Below are 23,755 nucleotides of genomic sequence, written 5' to 3' on the forward strand. Positions count from 1 at the left end.
ACATAAAGAACACATACACTAATCTAGGTGGTATTGTAAAGTATATTTCCACCTTCAATATATAATATCTATTATAATTTCTTCCACAAGGATCAAATTAAATGTCTGGATTTGTTTGCTTTGTTGTAAACCATCTCTGTGCTGAAAGAAAACTCTGAATACATGAGATGTAGAAAATAGGAAATATTTTTGCACGATGTCTGAAGAGGGACTTTTGGTTACAAGTGTCTCTGCTTTATCAGTGAAAGACCACAACAAAATGTTGGTAGCAACTGGAACACAGAGCTGGACAACAGCAGCACTCTATTGAAATGATGAATAAATGAATGCAGAGTGGAAACAGTCCAAATTTAACTTTGAGGCAGAATGTTTAACATTTAATGACAGACACAATGGACCCTTAAGTACTTAAAAGTTTGCATTTCCACCCATCTCCCCTTTTCAAGTGATAACTGTTTTGTTTTCAAGGCTCAGTCTGTAATAATGTCTTCATCAAGCATCACTATGTTGTAGATTACATACAATGTTGTTGTTGTGTTTGTTAAAAACAATGATGAAAATGAGTCATGTTTTTACTGGTTTGGGTTTGAAAGAAAGAGAGATTACCTGATGACCTACCGCAATGTACCGCAAAGCTACCTCAAGTTATCTTGAGAGATATCTTTAAAGTACCAATAATTTGGACTTCTCTTAGAAATATCCACTATGGATGTAATGACTGTACGTAAGTAAGTAAATTAAGGCATTTTGTATGCAACAAAATACGTAAAATATTCTACATCAGCTCTTTTTTCCCAGCTGGCCAGCAGAAAGAAATATGAAGACATGCATATATATTTTGTGAGTTAAAAGTAATGTGAGATTAAGTTTTTCCTCTGCTGTGCCAACAGTCAGTACATGTCTGATGTTAAACAGTTTGATGCATATAACAATTATCATAAATTCAGTCATTGCAAACACATTAAAAATGATGAAAATTATTATGCAATACATGATATGGACACAGGTATTCTTTCTGGCCAACCTTTATGATAAATTGCAGTTCAAAACACAGTCTTGCTAGTTTTATGTATTGCTTCATATGTCTAAATGCATTAAAATTTTATGTATGAAAAGCTTACATTTATATTGGACTTTTACCTTGCGCAATGCACATTTGCTGTCACCATATAATGTTGTTACTGTTATTTTAAAGGTTGGGTTTCACAATTTGTCAAGTCTGTCCTAATACAAAAGTCAGGTGACCAAATGAACTTTGACACTTGTTTTTCTTGCTGTAATCATTCCTCCTGTTCATACTGACCATTATAGGATCCCTTCATTATGCTTTTTCAATGGAAGTGATGGAGGCCAAAATCTACAGTCCCCCTTCTGTGCAAAAATGTATTTAAAAGTTTACTTGAAGCTAATATGAAACTTCAGCTGTCCAAATTAGTCAAACCAATTCAATATTTTTTCAAGGTTACAGTCTTTTTAGTGCCATATTCCCTGTTTTTGTTATAATCCTTCCACTGCAGCTGAACAGGAAAGCACTGACTGTCAAGACACAAAGAGGGAAATTTTTACTAAAAAGACGCAAAGAGGGAAATTTTTACTAAAAAGACTGTAACTGTGGCAGATATCCACTTTATTTGACTAACTGATACTGTTGAAGCCTCATATAAGCTTTAGATAAACTTTTCAATCCCTGCTGGAAAAACCAGCATAGACCAGCATAGCTGGACGCTAGCATGACCAGCGAGGAAATCATACTGGTCTATGCTGGTTTTTCCAGCAGGGATGCATTTTTTGCTCAAAACGAAGACTGTGGATTTTGTCTCTCAAGACCTAGTCTGTTGTAAGCACACTTGGAGGGGATTTTCTGATGATCAGTATGAACAGGAAGGATGATTACAGCAAGCAAAACCTGTTTCAATGTTCATCTGGGCACCTGACTGTTGTTTTAAGACAGACTTGAAAAATTGTGAACATATCCTTTAAGCTAAACCCTACTCTATGTGTAGGTTCTTTCTAGATTTTTTTTTTTAATTAAAACCATTCATAACTTAAAACTATCATGTAAGAAGATAGTGGATACTTATGTCACTTATCACCTATAATTGGCACTTGAAAATACATTTTGTTTGTTGGTAAGATGTCTTGATTGCCACTAGAGACTTTTCCAATAAGATGTTTCATGCTGTAGATCCGACCCCCACCCCCCAAAAAAAAATCAACTAATTTAAACATCTAGATCTCCATTGTTAATGTGACGGATGGTCACTATTGATTGAATATGTGTGTTTAAATGTCAAGACTTGAGCCAGTTCCCGCGGCGTCAGAGACCAAATGAAACGCACCTATTGTGAAGACAACGTTATGATGCTGAGGCTTTAACCAATCATGTTACTGTTCGGTGACATCGATGAGGGCAGCTGTCCAATCGTGTGTCGGAGAGCTGTTACAGACAAAACGTGGACTCCAATCCTCGTCGTCAAGGGCGTGTACTACAAATCTTTTCTTCCCAGCGTCGTTGTGTGTCTTAACGCCAGGACACCATATCCCGTCTGCATCTCGTCTGCTATCCATGAATGAACAAGAAAATAAGGATTTTCGAGTCACCCGCGATACAGTAAGAGTTTTTTTGTGTCGCCTTTTCCAGACTGAGCGTTTCCGCTCCGGCTGTCAAGTGTTGTCGGTGTGTTAGCAGCAACGGCACACGCTAACGTGAGCTAAACGGTACGGTAGGTTAGCTAGCTAACGTGGATGAAGAAAGGGGATGAAACCCCTAAGATACGAGGCTGGCCGCTGTTGTAAGACTGTTGGAGACGAGCCAAAAGGCTACTGGCAGCAGAGTCTCTTTGTTAGCTCGCTGATACTCCACTACAGAACGCCTCCGGCTAACATTACTCAACGTTAAATGCCCGGTGTGATCGCTCCCCGTAATGAGCGCTCAACGGCTAGTAGCACAAGCTAACAGTAGCTCAGGCGTCAACTGCCGAGTAGGTGGACAGACCGTTCACGTCTGCTACAGCAGATAACTAATAATGGCTAACCTAACTAATATGTCATATAATCGATCTTATTCTGCCGAATAGTTTGATTTAGAGATGTTTTAACTATACTGAACATCATCCAATAACACAGAAAAGAATCCCAGAATATCGGTTTGCTTCAACTTGTGCTGTTATAGTATTTCAGTTATCTCACCGGTGATTTTATGGATTAACATTATCTGTAAAATGAGGTAAACTAACGTCAAACTATTCTTCTGACTTGTCCCAGGCTCAACATGTGACAGTGATGTGAGCTCAGAGGCACGGAGGAAGCCATGAATCACGTTTAGTTAAACTTATCATCAGACAAAGTCAAAACTGAGAGTTATTTCCACTGCAGATTGTGATTTTTTTTTTCCTGGCCAGGTCAAAGTACCTTTTTTATCGTTTAACACGGTGTGATCTGTGTTGTAAGATGATAGTACACTGACATCAGCTGTGTTGTAATATTTCTGCTTTTCTCTTCAATTGTAATGTGGGATGAGTGGATCAAATTAGTGTCTGGAAAACCTACCTTCTCCAATGATTGTACCTTAATTGTGGTGGCTATTTTTGGCCCGCAGTTTCATATGCCATTTTTATTCACTAGCCAGCTACCATGTTTTTAGACCTGAGGACATGATCAATAATTTATCTGCTTCCTGCCCTGTGTATACTGAAGGCTTGTGCTTTGCAGTTCAGCAGTTAGGACACTTCACTGGGCTTTTAAAGGGACACCTGACAAGAGAAAGATGTGCACACAGAGGGAGAGTAACATCAAAGAGTAGTCACAGTTGTCAATAGCTTTACCTTTTGTATGCTCACTGACATTATTGTTTATCATGGTCGGGAGAATTCAGCCTTTCTTGTGAAGTACTTTTATGGTAGCATAATGTGTAGGAAACTATCTGGTAGTATTTCAAAGTCATCAAATCTGCTGGCTATCAAGCTTCATTGTAGCAGCAAGGCGTGTTAATTGTATCTACCACCATATTACACAGGACATGGTGTGTCTGGGTATTACCATGGATAGACTGTGAGTCATCTTACACAGTATTACACACTCTTTCTCTCACTCTCATTGATGAGGTAATCTCTTGACTGAATGGGCGAAGCAACTGTACTTTAACAAGTAAGGTCATCAACAAGGATATGTGTGGAGTTAATGGTTAACATAGCTAGACTGTAAAGTTGAGCTTTACCTATTGCCTATTTTTTTGAGATTTACCAATTAGAGATCTACTTAAACATAGAAACATTTATTCCCACCCAGAAGAGTTTTGCTAGTTATTGAAAATAGACTTACAACAACACTTATACACACTTTTAACAACATAAATCAATCAACATCATTGTCAGTATTTATTACATAGTAGATAGTAGGCCTGTGACTAACATTTTTTTCATTATCAGTTAATCTGCTGGTTATTTTATTGATTAATGGTTTTGCTCTATAAACATCAGTAAACAGAGAAAAATGTCTATCCCAGTTTCCAATGTGACATCTTCAGATGTCTTGTTTTGTTCAACCAACAGTCCAAAAACCCAAGGATATTCAATTTACTATAATGTATGATTTTTTTACTGGAAAAATTACTGAAATTATTAATTGCTAGTTGCCAATTAGTTTTCTGTCAATCGCTTAATTGTTGCAGCTGTTGTTGATAGACACTTTTCATGTGTGTCAGTAAACCACATTGCATTTTAATGCAATGTATGAAAATGTGTTTTGTCATCACACCTAACATTATCATGTAGTGTTTAGCTCTGCTTTTACAGGGAGACATGTCCCTCATCTATAGCTGGGTGCTGTTAACCTTAGTCATGATGTAATTGGGGGGGAAAGGCATATTCTAAACACATGCCTGTTCTTTATTTAGGAGTATAGTATCAATAAAGGTCAAAGTGGCTCATATGCACTGCGCCAAATATCCCAGTTTCACATCCTGAAAGGATTGACCTCAGAGGTACTTGCCACGTGTCTTTACATCAGCTGATTAGGCTAAAACCCAGACTGTTGCCCTGGTCCCAAGAGGTCAGACCTAGAACCACAGGAGGTCTTAAGGATATCAGTAAATACAGCAGAAAAGAATGCGCAAACCAAGTCTCCAGCAGTGTAAAGAGTGGACTAAATTATTTGGATTTTGTCTCCATTAAAATGCTCAAGGCAAGTTGTATTCTTTTTGTGGATAATTTTATATTGCATTTAGTTTAGCAGAACTAGTCGCAGTAGTCAGTAATGGAGAACAAGTTGCTTGACTGTTTTCCTAACATATTTTTTGTTTTTGGTCACTCTTGGTCTGTGTTTTGTGCAAGTGGTTTACTTTTTCATTATGTCAGTATTGTCTACTAAATGGTAGACTGCCCATCTTTCTGTCTCAACAGTTAGCCTTTTCTATCATTAAGTCTGTCCACCCTTTATAATTTACTGCCTTTCTAGTCACACCAGTCGGCTTGTTGCTCTTATTCTTGAAGCTATTATAGAAACGGCACAGAATCTGCTGTAAAAGCAAACAAAAAAAAATCTCCATGTCTGATTCTTGGTACTAGATGTCAACGAAATGAATATAAGTTAAGTAATAGATCAAATGTTAGACGTGGGTTTTCACACCCTACATCATGTGCAAGCCTGGAATGGAGCAAAAGATCTGCTGTCATAAGAAGTGGCTTCACCATAGGAATTGGCCTTTATGACTCTTTGTCATCTATTATGACATCTATGATTGATATTTTTGATGCAAAATCCCCTATGTATACACAGTATATTTGTAATGTCAACAGTCTTCCCATAAGCTGACGCACCAGATGGTTTGTTACACAGAACCATCTGAGAAGTCGTCCTTGGAAACCGTTTGGAAAAGGGCATGTACTTTCAAAAAATAGTTGACTGATTGGATGAACCATCTGTCTATCACCGTCTTACCTTGCGTGGCAGCTGGATTCACAAGATCACACAAGAATAGGACATAAGACACTGATTGGTCCAACCCACCGGCGGCTCGGACACAAGCGCATAACTTGAAGCCTGACAAGATGGATTCTTGTGTGATCTTGCGAATCGAGCTGTCTCGCAAGGTAAGTCTTCCCATGCATAATGCAAATATGTAGTTCTTTGAAATGATTGTTTTCCCAGCTGGCATGATGGGAAAGATTGAATTAAATTCCAGTTAATTGGAGCGCAGGCTAGCTTTCTGATCAGTTTTGAATGCACTGTATTTTGTTGAATAATTCCCCTTGTGTGCTTTGTCTGTTTGTCAGAAGTCATGTTCAGCCATGTGTCCCAGTCTAATCTTTCAGTCTACGACTCCCACAGTCTGTCAGCCTGCCATACTATCTTACAATACGACTGCTAATCTTGGACAGAGCTTCTGCTACCACCTCTTTTCATGATACTTGGCTCAGATCCAGAGTTTCACAGACAAAGGTTCATCCACAGTGAGCTGTAATACTGTCTGTAAGGCTTGGTGTGTACTCTGCTTTTGTGTATATTTAGCTTAGTGCTTTAGTAGAAACTAATGTGGAACCACACTGTCTCCCCTTCCAAAGAAGTTTGCTCTGCGGCATAATTAACACACCTAACTGTAAGTCAAAATCACTCAAGAATGAGCTCAGCAGTAATCAGACCTATCAAATCCCAAAACATAACACCTAACAGTCTCGCCCAAAATGGGAGTGAACTTTTTAAAAGACTGTGCTAATTACATCAGTACAATACATTGAAAATAGTCACTCTGTACACTCAAGCTTTAGCCTGCTGCGGAGGGCCCATTAGTGGTCATTTGATAGCTCTCAGACAGACTTGCTGATGGACTCTCAGCATATCCTTAGGCAGAGACAGCATGTCTTTGGTATGTGATGCAATTTAGCTAACTTTTGATGATCATAGCTGTGTCGACAGACTTGCAATTGATCCTAATTGCTTGCAGAGCAAGGGAAAGCATTGGGGCCACTCAAACATGTGATCCATAGACAGTTACTGTCCACATAACTCCAAAGCTGTGGGCTTTCCTTAACTAGCATGTTGCCCTCAATATTTTGACTGGGAACATTTTAAGCAATTTGCTTAAACAGTTGTCGCTGATGTCCAATAATAAATCATTAGGATTTTACACAACACAAAAGGCAGGGTGGATTAATATAATGATAGGGCCTTTTTTCAGCACAGCCCCAAATAAATTTGGTATTTTGAACAGTCAGGTTTAATAATGTTTGATTAATTTTGAAACCACTTTAAATAACTAATAAATTAAACAAAATGTCAGCACTCAAATGTTGCAGCTCCTGCTCATGTAAACTAAATTTTTATTTATATAACCTAGTATCACAAATAACAAATTTGATTTAATGGAGCAAAACAAAGCTTAACCCATTCATGTGTCAACTAAAAGGATTGTAGCCTTTAAAAAAATAAAACAGGCTCCTGCAGTCTCCTGACAACAAACTTCACTCTTACTGTTTTTTAAGAGCATGAGGCTATAATTTACATGATTGGGGGGAATATTATACCATCTTTTCACAGTAACTCCTTTTGATAAAAGTTTGGTACATTCTTAACACAAAGGATAATATAGCAGAGTTAAAAGAGGAAGACTCTGTGTAAATTGGTTAGATTAAGAGGTGCAAGCAACAGGTACTTACTATAGTTTGCACTAGGGTGCGGCTGGTGGTTAAGTTGCACTCCTTATAACAGTAACATCCCCAATTTGATTCCAGTCAGGGCCTTTGTTGCACATCATACCCCTCTCTGCCTGTGTTTCCTGTCTGTATCTTCACATTTAGTCCATCCAATAAAGGCTAAAATACAACAAAAATCTTTTATAGCTTGGATGACGGTTTCCTAGCATGTAATCAAGGAAACTAACACTACTGTGTCATCCCTCTGAAATGGTTAACCAGTTGTCCCATCACAGACTTTAATCACTGCTTGCTGTACACACTGTACGGTAAGTCCAGCTGCTGACCTTTTGGGTTAGCCAGTTTTTGGCATCAAATTCTTTACAGTGATTAATTGAGCATTTAATCAGTGACATCTGTCATTTCAATAAATACATTAGAGAATTGTTCATTTATGTGTTCATATGTGAGGTATTGGTTGTGATAAAGGACCTAATGGTGATGATGATAGTCTTTGAAGAAGTGAAAGTAAAGGAGTCAGCTGGAGGCTATAAGCTGGCCCTGCCCCAGAGATGCAGGGTCTGGGCAGCTTTTCCGTCTCCTAATCACCTCTTGGCATTGTGCCCATAGGTAGGGGATATAGAGCCAGTCATCACACCAATTATCACACTAGGACAGTAAAATGGATTGTACTCTCTGCTAAGGGTGAGAATAATCTGCAGTTACCCCGTTTCTATGACTGGATGTTCATAAACAGCCTTTTAGCCTGTTGGTTGTTGCTGTTTTTGATACTGATACACTCTGTTGTAGAGCTGAGTGAGAATTGCTCATGCGTGGTTAACTGCTGATGGATTTTTGGCTCCGAACAGATGATCTATTACAGTGGAAATGTTTATAATCACCTTTATAGCCGTGTGTGTGAGTAAGAGACTGAGCTCAACCTCGTAGACACAACAAATGGGACAGAGGCATGTGTTGAGACTCTGGGTGTAACAGAGCACATTAATTAACTTTAGGAATGTCGTGCATTTGTGCTATGAGTACTACAAGAAGTGTCTCATTCTTTCAGAATAAACGTTCTCTGTTTCTTTAGTTGGGTATGATCTCGTAGGCGAGATTGTCACTGTAGGGCGGCATGAGACACTCATGAACTACATGGCGTGGATTCCACAGCCATGTTTGTGTATGTTGGTGGGATTTAATGAGGGCTTTACTGCTGCTGTGAGTCACTGGCTGATGACGGAAGTGCATCGCCCTCAGAATTACAGGGTGTTAGCTTGCTACTTAGCAGAAAGGAAACGCAAAGAATAAACACTACATTTTCATTATTGATGAAAAGTGGTGAGACTTGAATTATATTCCGTACCGGCTAATTTTTTTTTGAGAAATGAAACTTCATCCATCATGTCTGTCAGTAAATGCTATAATTGGGTATAAGTATTTTTCTCTTTGTTTGTTTTGCAACTCTCATATGTTGCCAGTCAACCAACTGTTTTTTAAATAGCATCTAAAACAAAACCGGCTCAACTTCCCCCTCAATTCCTGAAGAAAGGCTGTGGTTTTTTCTTGGTTACTCATGTAGTACTGTAGTCAACTCTGTATCATCCACCACAACCCTGCAGTCAGACTGATGACAGAAAAAGAGGCACCAGTCCCAGTGCTTGTCCATGAGTCAGATCGTGCTTGCTCATGTTGAAAGAGTGTGTGAATCAAGGTTTATGTGTCTGTCAGTGTCAGAATGTGATGATGTAAAGTAGTCTACCCTGTCGCATTAATGGCTCTGCTCTAATTTAAACTAAACTTAACAATGTTTGTTTTGTTTTTTTGTTTTTTTTTTAGCAATTATTGATTTTTAATTTGTTAAAAGAAAAACCAAAGCAGTGTTTTATGTTTTTATATATAGATCATTATGATGCTAAATCTTGAGTGTTTGGAATTAGACTGTTAAAACATTGGACTTTATTAGCATTATTTATAAATAAACAAAGTTGTCTGGTGCATTTCATATCATTCATAACATTGAAAATATTTAGGGTGGAAACCTTATGTCACAGATATAAAGTATTGCAGTTATGTAAAAAAAACTGACATGATGTATTTCACTGAGGGGATGTACTCTTGTGGTTATATTTGTATTTCCATTTGCGTATCTGTCATGTAGGAAACAGTCATTAGTGTATATGATTGCTAGCTTAACGTTTTGAGGGGCCCGGTTCATGACAGCGATTTGCGTGCAATGTTTACACGCACATCACAAATGGTGCCACTATCCCACTTCACAAATGACTGTCACTCTCAAATCGCAGATCAATTTCTGAGTCCTACAGTCCTCTCACATACCCATGCATGGATCACATGTATGGTGTTTCCTTTGTGTGGTTAAATGTGTTTAAAATTAATGCAAGAGGAAGTGTTCTGATGCTGCAAGTCGCAGCTTGCATGTTTAGTGAAACTGGCCCCAGACTGATAAGGCATTTCCACAGCAGGAATGTTTACAGGGGACCAAGAACCATCGGAGGAACTTGAACTCTATTACAACCAGAGGAACAAGGAATTACATTTCTGTACATTTTTTCCAGGTGCCAAAAAGTCCCTGCTGAGGGTATAAAACTTTTTAAAGGTTCGAACACTATCTGGATGACGTCTTCAGGGCTGAATGTTGCTGATTGATTGGTCAAAATACAAGCAAAGAGGCTGAGAGCTGATAAGTAAACTAGAGGAAGAGATTGTAGAGCGAGAGAGTTAGTGAGTGAGTGAGAGGGAGAGGTGATGAGATTGCAAGTGAAGAAGAGGAATAAAATGTTCTTGCTTTTACATTTTAAAGCAGAAATGAATAAACACTCAGCAGATCATCTTCCTTAGAGGCAGGCACTGTGGAGTGTGCCGTTTCCTTTTCCACCTGTGTGTCTCCTTTTTTATCTATTCATAAACATCCAGTGTAACATGTCATGTAATTGTTAATACAAAAAAAAAAACCCAAAACAGCAGGATAACTGTATCGTTGTTTCCCAAATGTTCAGTTTTACAGCTGTAGTGGAAATGCGAACAGGAAAGTGCAAATAGGGTTTTTTTTTAGTTCTATAGTTCCTGGAACTGTTTGTTTGAAAAAGAGCTGTGAGCAGAGAATGCAGAGTTGTCCAATCTGACAGTCCCCAGAGCAAAGGCACTGTGAAGGAGGGACATGTAAAGGAACATCCCCAGAGAGAGACTGACGTCAATGGAACACAACCAACAGCAGGTTGACAGGAAAAAGGTAGCTCTAAGTACAGCTTAATAGAGGCAGCAATAAGGACAAAGTGCAGGTTTGTTTTGTTTTAGATAGGCCATGTTTACAGTTTGGTTTCAATGCTTGATAGGCACCAGCTGGCCTTTGTCTAATAGCACAGTTTTCTTTATTTCTTGTTTTCGTTAAGGCTTTAAGTGATTCTTTTGCCCGCCTATTAAAGTCTTTCTAAAGTCATTCAGTTTTTCTTCTCTTTGTTTTTCCTCCTTCCGTCAACAGTCAGCAATAGGAAGGCTCCTCCTCCAGTCCCACCCCGCACCACCTCCAAACCCCTTATCTCAGTGACGTTGCAGAGCAGCACAGAGTCAGCCCAAGACATATACCTTGACCAGCAGGACCACGGCAGTGAAGCCAACAGCCAATCAGGGCGAAGCAATTCTTCTGACAGTCTCTGTAGCATCCGCACGGGCAGCCTGGCTAAGAGGCACCAACCTCCAGCCGCTGTCCCCACTGCAACCCCCACAACCACTGCAGGCTCCGTACCCCCTGTTCCAGCCCCTCGTGACCTCCCTCTCACCACCACTGCCGCCGCCGCCGCTCCCGCCACCACTCCTGCAACCACCACCACCACTTCCACATCTACCCAGCCCCAAAATGACACCCTGAGCATTAGTATCACCCTAGAGCAGCCCCCGACTGCACCGAAGAGGAAACTGTCCTCTATTGGAATTCAGGTAAGATTTGATTTGGGACACAGTCACACTGGGAGAAGACTACACTTCACTTGCAGCTGAATTTGACTGGTTCTCTGTTGTCCATCATTACTTATCAGGTGGATTGTCTTCAGCCAATCCCAAGAGAGGAACCACTACACCTGGCTGCACCCCTAAAATTCCAGTCAATCGGAGTTCAAGTGGAGAACGGCAGGCCGTAAGTACACACATTTATTCTGTACCCTTAATGGCATTGTATTAAAGTAAACTGAAACATACTAGGATACTGATTTCATATGGCTCTCTATTCTTCATACAGTATATCACATTATTGTACACATCTGGCCACTGCATCTGAGCTTGGGTTTTATTTTTTTGACATTGGGGTTTATTTTATTTAATTCTATGATTTCAACACAGTTTTGTTAACAATGTAGCATTATCAGGGAAAAAATAGGGTGCGTCCCCTGGATCCATGATAGTGAGTTTACTGAGTCCCTTTGGGATTTTAACGCATCAGAGGCACAGGATGCGTACCTAGCAACATCAGTTTTTAATGTCCTGTATATCGATATCAGAAAAATCCTATCTTTATTGTTGTGAAATTGATTTCAACTCTGTTGCCCAGCACTGAAAGAGAAGCACCCCTGCATGTCTGAAAACTCTTGTCTCTCTTCTCCTGTTTTTCCCTCCATGACATCCATCCATCCATGCACACATTCAGTGTCATTCTTTTGCCTCCGTCGCTGGTGAATCTGCAGTCTGTGCAGCAGAGAGTGGCTAATATCATTCAGCAGTCAGCCTGGCAGTAGCACGGCAGCCCAGTACTCTGATGTCCTTTTTACTCTTGTATTGACTGTAGTGAGCTAAACATAGCGAGAAACCGGCCATTTAAACTTTTTTCAGCATACTTTAATTTCCCTTAATCGCATTTGTTTGACAGCCTGCTTCCTATTCTCCAGCTCATTATCTCTGAAGCCAGCGGTCTGCAATGCTTTTATGTTGTATACATGATTTGCTGCTTATTCCCCGCTGCCTCCCATCCTCGATACGGTGTCTTTTCTGCCTCTTTGTGCTCGTTTGCGGTAGATGATAGTGCACCATCAGCTGCCATAAAGTCATGTCAGTTAGACTCACTGACCTCAAACTGCTACTGTGGAACATGTTTGACGCATCACTTCATTGTCTGATTTTTTTATTATTTATTTAATTTTTTTTTAACTGTCTGTCAGAAGTTGATGTTTATGCATGTCTCTGCAGTCTAAGCCGGGACAGCAGCATGGCCTCCAGACAAAATACAGAGACTGAGCCTCAGGAGCCCGAGGATGCCGCACCCACACAAAACAACACAACCAACTGCACCAACAGTCAAGCAGTGAACACCACCGCGCCCAACGGACAGGACAAAGCCATGGAACAGAAGCCCCTTAAACACACCTCAACCCCATCCAGGATATCCACCTTGCCCCCCGAGACTCTGGACCCGGCTTTAGACCCCTCCTCGCTGCCTCCGCCAGACCCCAGCCTGGAGACCGGAAACTGCAGCACCCACGGAGATGCTGTCCAGTCCAGCACGCCAGCTTGCCTCCGAGATGGTAACTGGTTTCTAAAGCTGCTGCAGGCGGAAACAGGCCGCATGGAGGGCTGGTGTCAACAGATGGAGCAGGAGACCAAAGACAACAAGCTCTCAGAGGAGGGTGAGTGACAAGAATTGCAAAAGGCTGTTTTTTTAAAAGATTTATTATTCTCATAATGACATCATCATAAGATGTGACGTGAAAAATGTCAGCTCTTCAAAGCCAGTATGTCCTACTCTTCAGAAAGTACATAAACTAGCTCGTCAGTTTAGTGACATGAGGAGCTGTCATTGAATTGATGTCCTTGTTAGTGAAGTTCACAGACAGATTCGGTCAGGCCTCGTCCCTCTTAGACAACGACACAAAAGCATGACGCACTCATTACTGCCATTGGCTTAGAGTAACGCTGCTCGTTAGGGTGGGAGTCAGCTTTGTTTTAGCTGTAATAGAGCCACCACAGAGTCATTTCACTCTCTCATCTCCCAGAATACCACTCAGGCTTTTAGGCAGATCTATCCCTGCAGTGTCTTAAATATGAATGAGGAAGGAGCAGAGTAGCTTCAGAGGCTCCATCAGATTATCATTCCTCCAGCTCTCTGCGGATCTGAATTATGAATTTCCATTTACATGCAAATATTAGGCGGAAAATAGCTGAATGGAGAGTAATTTGTTGTCCTCCCTGAGATTGAGTTAATAAATTACTTCTCGAGAAATCATTTACTGTCACAGAATGTTAAATGGTAAATGTTAAACATAAATATTTCATTATTGGACAACAGGAATAAATTCCACAGTCACTCCCTCGTATGTCTTGATACAGCTCTCTAACCCTCAAAAAAATATGCAACTCTTCATCTTGCAATCTTTTTTTTTTTAGCTTGATCTTTTAACACTTTTATCTCTTCACTTACTCTTGCCAGCTTGTTGATGATTTATCATATTCTTCTCTCTTTGTAGTGTTGGGGACGATCCGCAGTGCAGTAGGCAGCGCTCAGCTCCTCATGTCTCAGAAGTTCGAGCAGTTCAGAGGGCTCTGTAATGAGAACCTGGTGAGTGTCTCCATTACATCTTATTGAATCTCTCTTGATACGCTACCCTACTACATGTTTTTGTTAGCCTCTCAAATTCTTACTTGACCCCATTCCTTTCTCCTGCCAACATAATTTGTCCCAACACACACTGACATAGTCTTCCCATTAGTCATGTCGGTTTATATAGCTCCAAATCACAACAGAAGCTATCTCAGGGCACTTTTCACATAGAGCACGTCTAGACGATACTCTTTAATTTAACATTCCCCCATGAGCAAGTACTTGGCGATAGCGACAAGGAAATACTCCCCTTTTAACGGGAAGAAACCTTAAGTTGAACCTGGCTCTAGGTGGACCGCCATCTGCCTTGAGCGGTTGAGTTGAGAGAAAGAAGGAGGGGGAGAAAGAGACAGAGAGAAGTACAGCAACAACAATAAGAATAATAGAAAGATGACAATTCAATAGAAATGAATAATAGAAGTAGCACTGGGCAAAAATGACTAATAATAATAAAGCACAAAACTACGGGGAAGATGCCAAATTAGTAACATGCATTAATGGTACATGAATGTGTACAAATGGAAAGGGGGAGGAGGAGAGAGGAGCTCAGTGCATCATGGGAAGTACCCCGGCAGTCTAGGCCTATAGCAGCATAACTAGGGGCTGGTCCAAGGCAAGCCTGGGCCGGCCTTAACTACAGTATAAGCTTTATCAAAAGAAAAGTTTTAAGCCTACTCGTAAACGTAGAGAGGGTGTCTGCCTCCCGGACACAAACTGGAAGATGGTTCCACCAGAGAGGAGCTTGATAGTTGAAGATTCTGCCTCCCATTCGGCTTTCGGAGATTCTAGGAACCACAAGTAAGCCTGCGTTCTGGGAGCGCAGTGTTCTAGTGGGATAATAGGGTACTATGAGCTCTTTAAGATATGATGGTGCCTGACCATTAAGGGCTTTGTAGGTGAGGAGAAGTAATTTGCATGCTAGCTTACTTGTTAACCAGGCATTTAAATTGGCAAAGAAACGTTGAGTTGTATTGTCCATGTGTCGCAGATTGTTAAACTTTCCATAGTTTAAAACTTTTCATAAGTACTGTATTCATAATTATTATTGCAGCCAATTCTGTAACTGTAATGAGAGGAGCAGATCATGTCACGAAGGGGGGAAAAAAGCGAGTGTACATGCCACAGAAATAATTTTACCTGGAAAGTTACCGGGAAGTAGGTAGGTGTGTGTGTGTGTGTGTGTGTGTGTGTGTAAAAGGCAGAATGGGCATGTGGCCTGCTAGGCTTCTGTGTGTGTGTGTGTGTGTGTGTGTGTGTGTGTTGGCACTGTATACTATACCTACCCTATTCTAGGAAAATTTCAAGGAAAGGAAACACCCCCCATTGCAAATTAAGTACAGTATGTAAGGAGGGATATGATTACTTATACAGTTTCAAAAGCCATACTCATATTCAGCCTTTGTTATTGTTAGGTAATAGCCTACGCATAATGAGAACACTTGTATCTAAAATATTTATTTCACATTAGCTACAAAATAGTCTGTTCAGGCTGGCGAGGGTTTTACAGCTTCATCGTCATCATCTTTTCAAATGAGCTGAAAGTCATATTTTCAAAAATCGAATTGGCTTAAGTTTGATTATTGTAGAGGTGTAAACAATAGAAGCTATATAACTGCAGCAGTAGTGGCAGGTTAGTGTGTAGCCTAAGTGAAATTGTGTTCCTTGGTAAATTGTGTTTAGGCAGATGAAAGACAAATGGGTAAAACATTGGCATAAATAAACAACTAACAGTATCGGCATCTGCAGATATTTATATAAACGGTCTGTTAATTTGTATCAAGAATTTTCATATCAGTGCATCGCTCAGTTTTTTGTGGGTTTGACTGCTGCATGTATGCAAACAATGTACTGTAAATACATATGTATGCAAATTATGTACAATAATTCATTGTGTGAACAGCAGTGATTTGCATCTGACGCATCTAGGTAGCCAAAGCAGTACTCAAAGAATTCGTCCAGGGTCGACAGGTCTGCATTAGCACTTCACAGCGGAGCGTTCAGTGACAGTCAAAATGCAGGTTAGCCGCATGTGTAAAACATAGCGGCCGTGGATGAGAGGGGAACTGACTGCTGGTAGTCAAAGACGTCATATTTCAATTTACATTCTGCTTGTTCAACACTTGTTTGATAAATTGCCTGAAGCATATACAGTATAAGGTCAATAAGTCAATAGTTTTGGTCCAAGCACAGGACCTTGTGGAACTCTGTGTCTTAACTTTTGCGTGCATGGAGGATTCATCATTAACGTGTACAAACTTAAATTGTTCTGATGAAGAGGACTTAAACCAGCTTAATGCAGTTACTTTAATTCCGATTAAATGTTCCAGTCTCTGTAACAGGATGTGATGGTCAATGGTGTCAAATGCAGCACAAAGATCTAACAAGACAAGTACATTACATTTATACAGGAAATAATCTTGTCAAGCAGAAACATGAAACCCTTGATGATTATCTACTCAGATATAATTCTGTTCACTTGACTTTACTCGACTCAGTTGTCCCACTGTTCCTCCTTGTCAGATTTTCTCTATTACAGGTCTAATAATGTTGAAATTTAATCATTTTTGGAAGTCGATTGGTGTCAAATACATTTTTCTTTTCATTAATTTGCTTGAAGAGAGGCTGGCTAGGAAATATGTGCTGGGAGGGATGTGATTAATTCCCTCTGATTTGGCCGAAGCCATTCATCCAACACTTCTCTTTACTGTCTCATTTTCCTCTCACTAGAACATAAATGCCAACCCGCGACCAACAGCGCAAGACCTCGCAGGGTTCTGGGATCTGCTACAACTCTCAATAGAAGACATCAGCATGAAGTTTGATGAGCTCTACCAACTTAAAGCCAACAACTGGCAACTTCTTGAGAAACCAGAGAAGAAGGTGATGTGTTGTGCCAGATGGTTTTCATTATATTTATGTTTTTAGAGTGCTTGCTTAAGCCTGGAGGGGTTTTACACTGTTTGATAAATATTTAATTGCTTACAAATAACAGCATATTGACACCACAGCAGGTTGTGTTTTCAGCTAAAACCCGCACCATACCTTACTCCTCTTCCTTCTTGACATGATTTCCTCAGGATGAAAACAAGCAGCTTCCATCATCTGTGCCAAAGAAGCAGTCTAAGCCCAAGCTGTCAGCGGGGAAGGACAGGAGCGTGGACTCAGCTGTGGATAAGCAGCGACAAGAAGCCAGAAAGCGGTTGATGGCAGCAAAGCGCGCGGCATCAGTACGACAGAACTCTGCCACGGAAAGCGCCGACAGCATCGAAATCTACGTCCCCGAGGCCCAGACTCGCCTCTGAGAGCGAACCAGCACCGATCATCGAGGAAAATCCTGACTCACTTCAGACATTCATTGACACAAAACACACAGACAGATCTGAAAAACGAACACACAGAAGTACAACGGATGCGTTAGATGCCGATCCCTCCATAGCAGCACAGTTGACGACAGGAGAAACGCGGGGATCACAAAGGCATCGAACCCAATCCAGAATAATGCAGATCATCACCCTGCTGCCATGGGACAGAAATAACCTTGACAGATGTTTAATACTATTGTTATTATTGTTATTATTGACATTATAATAATTATTATCTCCTAAAGTATATCAAGACTGTCTTAAATGTGCAAGTATCTTGGATAAGGACATCCTGTACCTTGTGAGCTGAAGAATCTTGGTATCCCAGAAGTTTACTCTCTTAACTCCTTTCACTGCTGAGTCTACCGGCAAGTTGTGGCTGCCTGGTTTACGAGCTGAGCTACCATCCACACACACTCAGGATACACATGCAGGTGTGCTCACTGTCCACAGAGTCTTCCTGTTCTCTATTTGTATTAGGCTGCCACTCATTGGGGTGTGGTGTGTACGCTTAACTGTGTAAGAATTATATGATGGCGTTAATGTACTCAGAGGTTTAAAAATGCAGAGAACCAGAGGAAGGCAGTAGCATATATATTATGAATATCACACTATTACAATGTTCATTTTGTAAATGTTGTATACCAGATTATTTGTTAGAAAGAGGTCAGTGTTCAGTACCAAGGTAGTTTTTTATAGATCGAGTACATGTACTGTCATGATATATTAGCACTTGATGCAATCATTCACTCCACCTCTCTCTATTTTCTCTCCTTTTCACAAACGCACACTAACACAGTCTGTGTCTGTGAATACCCATTGTTAAAGTCTTACAATTGTTTTGTTTTGTTTTTTCTTTGTGAAGGGATGTGAGGATTGACTGCCCAGTCAGTGAGTTACAGAGGAATGTATGAAATGTATGCATTTACATTTTTTTTGACTTGATCACTGCACTTTCCATTCACCTCAGATCATGTTCGCCCACCTTTTGTTTGCCTAATCATTCTGACTTTCACTGCATCCTTACGTGATGTAGGGGACCAAGACATTCACCACTCGATATGGCATTCCCATTCAACCAGACTACATGTGATAGGGTGGGGGTTTACCCGCTACTGGAAAGGAAATGATATAGCAATAATAAAATGTACTTGTATCAGAGCAAGCAGTGCAGTAGGTACCCAGTCTTAAATTATTTAAACATTTCCAGATTTTCTTAGCATGAAGGATGAATGTTTATTTCTTTGTCTTTGAAATGACTAAAATCTCAGGTTGAACACTCAAACTCAACAGTAAAAAGAACCACTATGGATGGATTATTTATTATATAACCACAAATGAATTGGCCAAACGCTCGTAGCCATTGCCAAAATGTATTTCAACATCAGAGCTACTTAGGTGTTCCTCCATGAGAAGAAATTAGTCGGCGCTAAGATTTGGTGCAGTACAGGCTTCAGTTCTCCTTCACTCCCCTTTCTAGCAGCTTGTACTCCCACCCGTTTGTCGAGAATGAAGAACTGTGGTACATTTTTTTTTTTTTTTTAAATTTTAATGTCATTTGACACTTTTTGTGACTTTCATCCGTAATGAGGTCAACTTCAACATGTCGACTTCTGTAATTATAATAATTAATGGTGCTGCGAGGGATTTCATATTGTGCCAAAACGGCAACAATCATCAACATTTCAGTGTCATTTGATAAAGCTTTTATTTAAAGTGATTTTTTTTTTTTTTTTTTTTTAATTTAATCTGCTCATAATTTCAGCTATCTGTGTGCGCATTCTCAGCGAAGTTTGTGTTTTGCATCAGCTCACTCCAGACACGCTAAGCCTCGTCTCTTGTCTAAACTCATGTCACTGAAACACAAGTGCCAAGGGTTCATGAGTGGAGCTGGGGCATAGCAGATACTCATGCACAAGTGTAGGTTGACTCACTAGTTGTTTTTTTTTTGTTTTGTTTTAGTAAGAGCTGGCTCTCCCCCTACTGGTCAGTCCTTGCGTGACACTCCAGACATCTTGTTCTGCTCCATTTTGAATCTTTTAGTTTCATGTCAAACAAGAAAATGAAGTTGAACTGGGAATGCTGACACAACACTGAGTTGTTGATTTTTCTTATTCTCTTAATTTGTATTACATCAACAATGGACATGTGCATTTCATTGTCCAAAGAAATCATTAAACATCCCTTTGCTACATGTCCTGGTCATCATTCTTGCTGTGTTTTTTTTTAGTGCACTCATCCATAATAAATGGTAATATTAGCTGCTGAGTTAATATTACACACAAACAAATCATAAGCATTAGATTAGACCTATTGTTACTGTGTAATCTCTAAAAGCATGGCCTTCTGACATATAAAATTATACAAAGATCTTTGCCAGTGAATTTTCAGTACTCCTTTAAATAGGTCTTGCAAATGATCTGAAACTATTCAATCTGTGTGAGGCATTCAGGGTATGAACTGTACATGAGAGTTTATAACTGTGACACATGGTGGAAAAGTCTCCTTTTTTCATATCAGATCAGATACCAGAGAGCCGGATCCCTTTATCGCCTACATACTGAACTTTTAAGAGAGCATGACCTGATCAGGGATCCTCAGACGGTTTTGTTTACCTGTACTTCCTGAGTTTCAAAGGGCTACAAAATGGACAAACGTTGACCAGAAGGTGCAACTCTGGAGGCAGATTTTGTGGATGTGCTATTCAACCACCATGTGGACAAGGCAATATTCTCCGGGTTAAGTGATGTGTAGAATTTAAGATTTGTCTGAGACAAGTCAGTGGCAGTTGTCACGAATATCTTTGGGATAAAAATTGAATCATTGTCTGTGCTTGAGTGACAGAAACATGTTGAGAATCATGAGCCCATTCTGATTTCAGTACTCTTGGCATCAGTCCTCTCAGAGATCCAGCTAGGAAAAATGAGCAAAAACTATGTAGTTCCAGATTATCTTGTACTGCTGAACATTATTTTACAAAATAAGCACATATCTTACAGATGAAGGGTTGTTTAATGTTATGGTGTATTAGTTAGACACTGTGAGGCTAGTTTCTTTTAAGAGAATAAAGAATTGTGATTGCAATGACTTACAGTATGTGGCATATTTTCTGTTATGAAATAAGCTGTAGAATTAAACGGGAATGCCACTCAATTTTGGGATGCATGTATGTTTTTCCTTGGATATGTGTTTAAACAAATTACCTCAATTCTATTAATTGTTGTTCTTGGATTTGGAGCAGAAAAAATAGTGTCCAGAAATCCTCTCTTTGTGATCCCAAAGCAACTTTTGTTTCTTTTTTTTTTTTGTGCTGAGTTGTTTTTATTGTTTTATAACTTAAAATAAAACAAGGGTCAGCAAAACACTTCCTTTTGGTCCACCTTAGTACGTGGTCATACAAATAATACTCTTCCTAGAAATAACAGCGATTACAATACAAGACATGCACTATATGACCAATATGTTGTCCACGCTGTGCTTTTGGTCTCAAAACATCGGTCATGGTTTGAGCTACAAGTCCATTAGTTCCACATAAAGGAATTCTACATATTGCTATATATTTTTGTGGCAGTAGTTTGGGGAATTCTCTTTCCTGTTTTGAACTGGCAATGCTCCTGTGCAAAAAAAAAAAACAAGGTCCATTAAGAAAGGGTTTACTGAATTTGGTGTGGAACAACTTGAGTGGCCTACACAGAGCCATGACCTCAATCCCCAGACACTGCTGAGATTATTTGTAACTCTGAGTGCGGGCCAGGCTTTATTGCCCAACATCACTTGTGGCTGAATGGGAGGAAATTCTCACAGCAAGGTTCCAAAAGATGGAAAGCCTTCCCGGACGAGTGCAGGGCTGTTGTAGCAGCATATTAATGTCCATGGCTTTGGAATGAGATGTTTAACAATGGGTGCAATGTGCAGGTGTCCACATACTTTTATTTTCTTTAGACAAATCAAGGGGGAAACATATGGAACCAGATTAAAACTTATTAAAAAAAAACATTAGAAACCGCTCAAACACCTATCCTCTCCATCCTTGCACATCCTCTCCACCCTCACCCATTTCTCTTCTTCTGGAAGGACCCTTACTGGTGTAGTTTTTTTAGCACCATGTATTCTTGCTGCTGATTGTTTGAGACACACTGGATCCAAAGATGAAAGCAGCCATTCACTCCAGGACAATATGTGCCGTTTTCCATCTTCTTGCTGTCATTTGTGGTAGGAGCATTTTCTGATTCTGATTTTTTGTAAGACCATGACGTTGTGACATTATCGTATAAACTGTATCTAACTCTTTCTTACCTTAAGGACAAAAGGAGCAACTGAGAGACTTATGTAGTTTGATTTCAGAAAAGATTTGACATTTGGCTACTCCTTTAGCAGCTTGCTATGTGAGGAAATGCATAATCCACAATGCAGGGCATAATAAAACAGGCTAGAGAAACAAGAGAGGTTATATTTACATTTTAGGTATTGCAACATAAGGAGACCATCCTGTCCCACGATGTGGAAGTGATCACTCCCTTTCTGCACCTGATAATATTTCAAAACACTCACTTCAGCATCATATGGTTAACATAAACTCCCTAAATTTAGTGGCATTCTCCTTTAATGAACATGGCTACTGTCACGAGCATCTCTTTGCCATAGCTACTGATCATAGCGCCTCCCACAGGCTTCATGATGAATGAGCAGCAAAGAATTATGAGCACATGCTTCAAGACAGATGAAAATAACCACAGGACAACCTTCAAAACACAATGATATCATTTCTTTAAAATGCAACACTAAATCTGATTAAATCAGCCAGTTTCAGGGAATACATTCCAGTATATTCACAGCATATACACATAATTAAAAAGTTAGAGCTGATTTTGAGTAATAATTCATATCTGAATTTTGGTTTTTGGGCTATTTCGGTCACAGATTTCTCCTTAAACAATGAAATTCAGCTGTAGTTTTTTTTTATCTAAGTTGATCAGTGGTAGAGGTTTTTCTGTTATACAAATATTGCACACTTAAAACACTTTAACCCTCCTAATCATACAACGACATGCTTAAAACTGTTTATAAATGTTTTAGTGACAGTCATTTTATCAAGTATCTGTTATGTGTTTATGGATGCTAGGGGTTTAAAGTTAACCAATACATTAATAAACACTTAAACTGTCCTTATATTTTCTTACAACTATATTGTAGTTAATCAGTTGCACATTGTAAGTACATTTACTCCAGTACTGTACATAAATTAAATGTTGTGGTTCCGGTTATGCTACTTTATACTCCTCCTCCTCCTCCTCCACTAAATCTCTGATGGAGAGACTGCACTTTCTACTCCACTACATTTATTTAACAGCTTTAGTCACTTATCAGATGAAAAGGTCAAACCAGTGGTTTCCAACCTTTTTGGCTTTTAACATCTTATAAAAAGCAGTGTGTAGTCGGGGTCACATTTCAGATGTCTATAAGTTGTTAACAGCTCCACCAAATAGTGATTTTTCCCTCTAAACTTCTCACATGGCTTCATTTCAATAGATGTTCAAAGGATCCAATATTTCACCAAAAATCAAAGATTAGAGAAAAAACTCCAAAAACTGAAAACAGATTTGTGTATCAGAACTTTGTTTTTTCTTCTTTCCTCTCTCATTAATTATCTCACGACCCCTCAGATTTATCTGGTGACCCTTTGGAAGGGCCCGACCCCTCGGTTGGGAACCACTGGACTAAACTAGCTAACTGTATATAAAGTAGTGTAAACTAGCTCCTCCTCCAGCAGCTACAGCAGCTTGATTATATTCTGTGGGGTATATTTGATGTTTAATTCATTGCTGTGTTATTAAAAATAGTTCTAAAGTACTCATGCTGCATCTAAAATGTTGTGTTTTGGAAAACACGACCGGAAGGCGGTGTTGAATTTCCTGCCACAGCAGACACCGGGGAGGAGGAGCTAAACATCCGAGAAGAAGAAGGTGCCTCCGGCGGGGTTTTTTTTTTCTAGCATGGCGAAGTCATGACCCGCCCTACTCTGCCTCTGATTGGCTCATTGTGACATTCTTACCCCAATTCTAACCAATCTCGCTCCTCATACCTTAATCTAACCAACCCAACCACCGAAGACAACGAGTACTAGCCAATCAGAGGTAGAGTAGGGCGGGTGGTAACTTCGC

At 39.8% G+C, this 23,755-nt stretch overlaps 1 protein-coding gene across 3 annotated transcripts in view; it reads left to right on the top strand.

Annotated features, from left to right (window-relative positions):
- dlgap4a (discs, large (Drosophila) homolog-associated protein 4a) overlaps positions 1-19,788 on the top strand; it is a 90,277-nt gene extending 70,489 nt beyond the window's left edge. For all 3 annotated transcript variants that reach the window (XM_042408885.1, XM_042408887.1, XM_042408888.1), the window contains 6 exons: positions 11,131-11,585; positions 11,684-11,781; positions 12,825-13,261; positions 14,099-14,190; positions 16,960-17,112; positions 17,310-19,788. In XM_042408885.1, the coding sequence (XP_042264819.1) occupies positions 11,131-11,585; positions 11,684-11,781; positions 12,825-13,261; positions 14,099-14,190; positions 16,960-17,112; positions 17,310-17,534 (1,460 nt within the window). In that variant the 3' untranslated portion in view covers positions 17,535-19,788. The remainder of the gene's footprint in view (positions 1-11,130; positions 11,586-11,683; positions 11,782-12,824; positions 13,262-14,098; positions 14,191-16,959; positions 17,113-17,309) is intronic.
- The last annotated feature ends 3,967 nt before the right edge of the window (positions 19,789-23,755 follow it).

This window comes from Thunnus maccoyii, chromosome 4 (assembly GCF_910596095.1).
Source record: "Thunnus maccoyii chromosome 4, fThuMac1.1, whole genome shotgun sequence".
Classification (NCBI taxonomy): Eukaryota; Metazoa; Chordata; class Actinopteri; order Scombriformes; family Scombridae; genus Thunnus; species Thunnus maccoyii.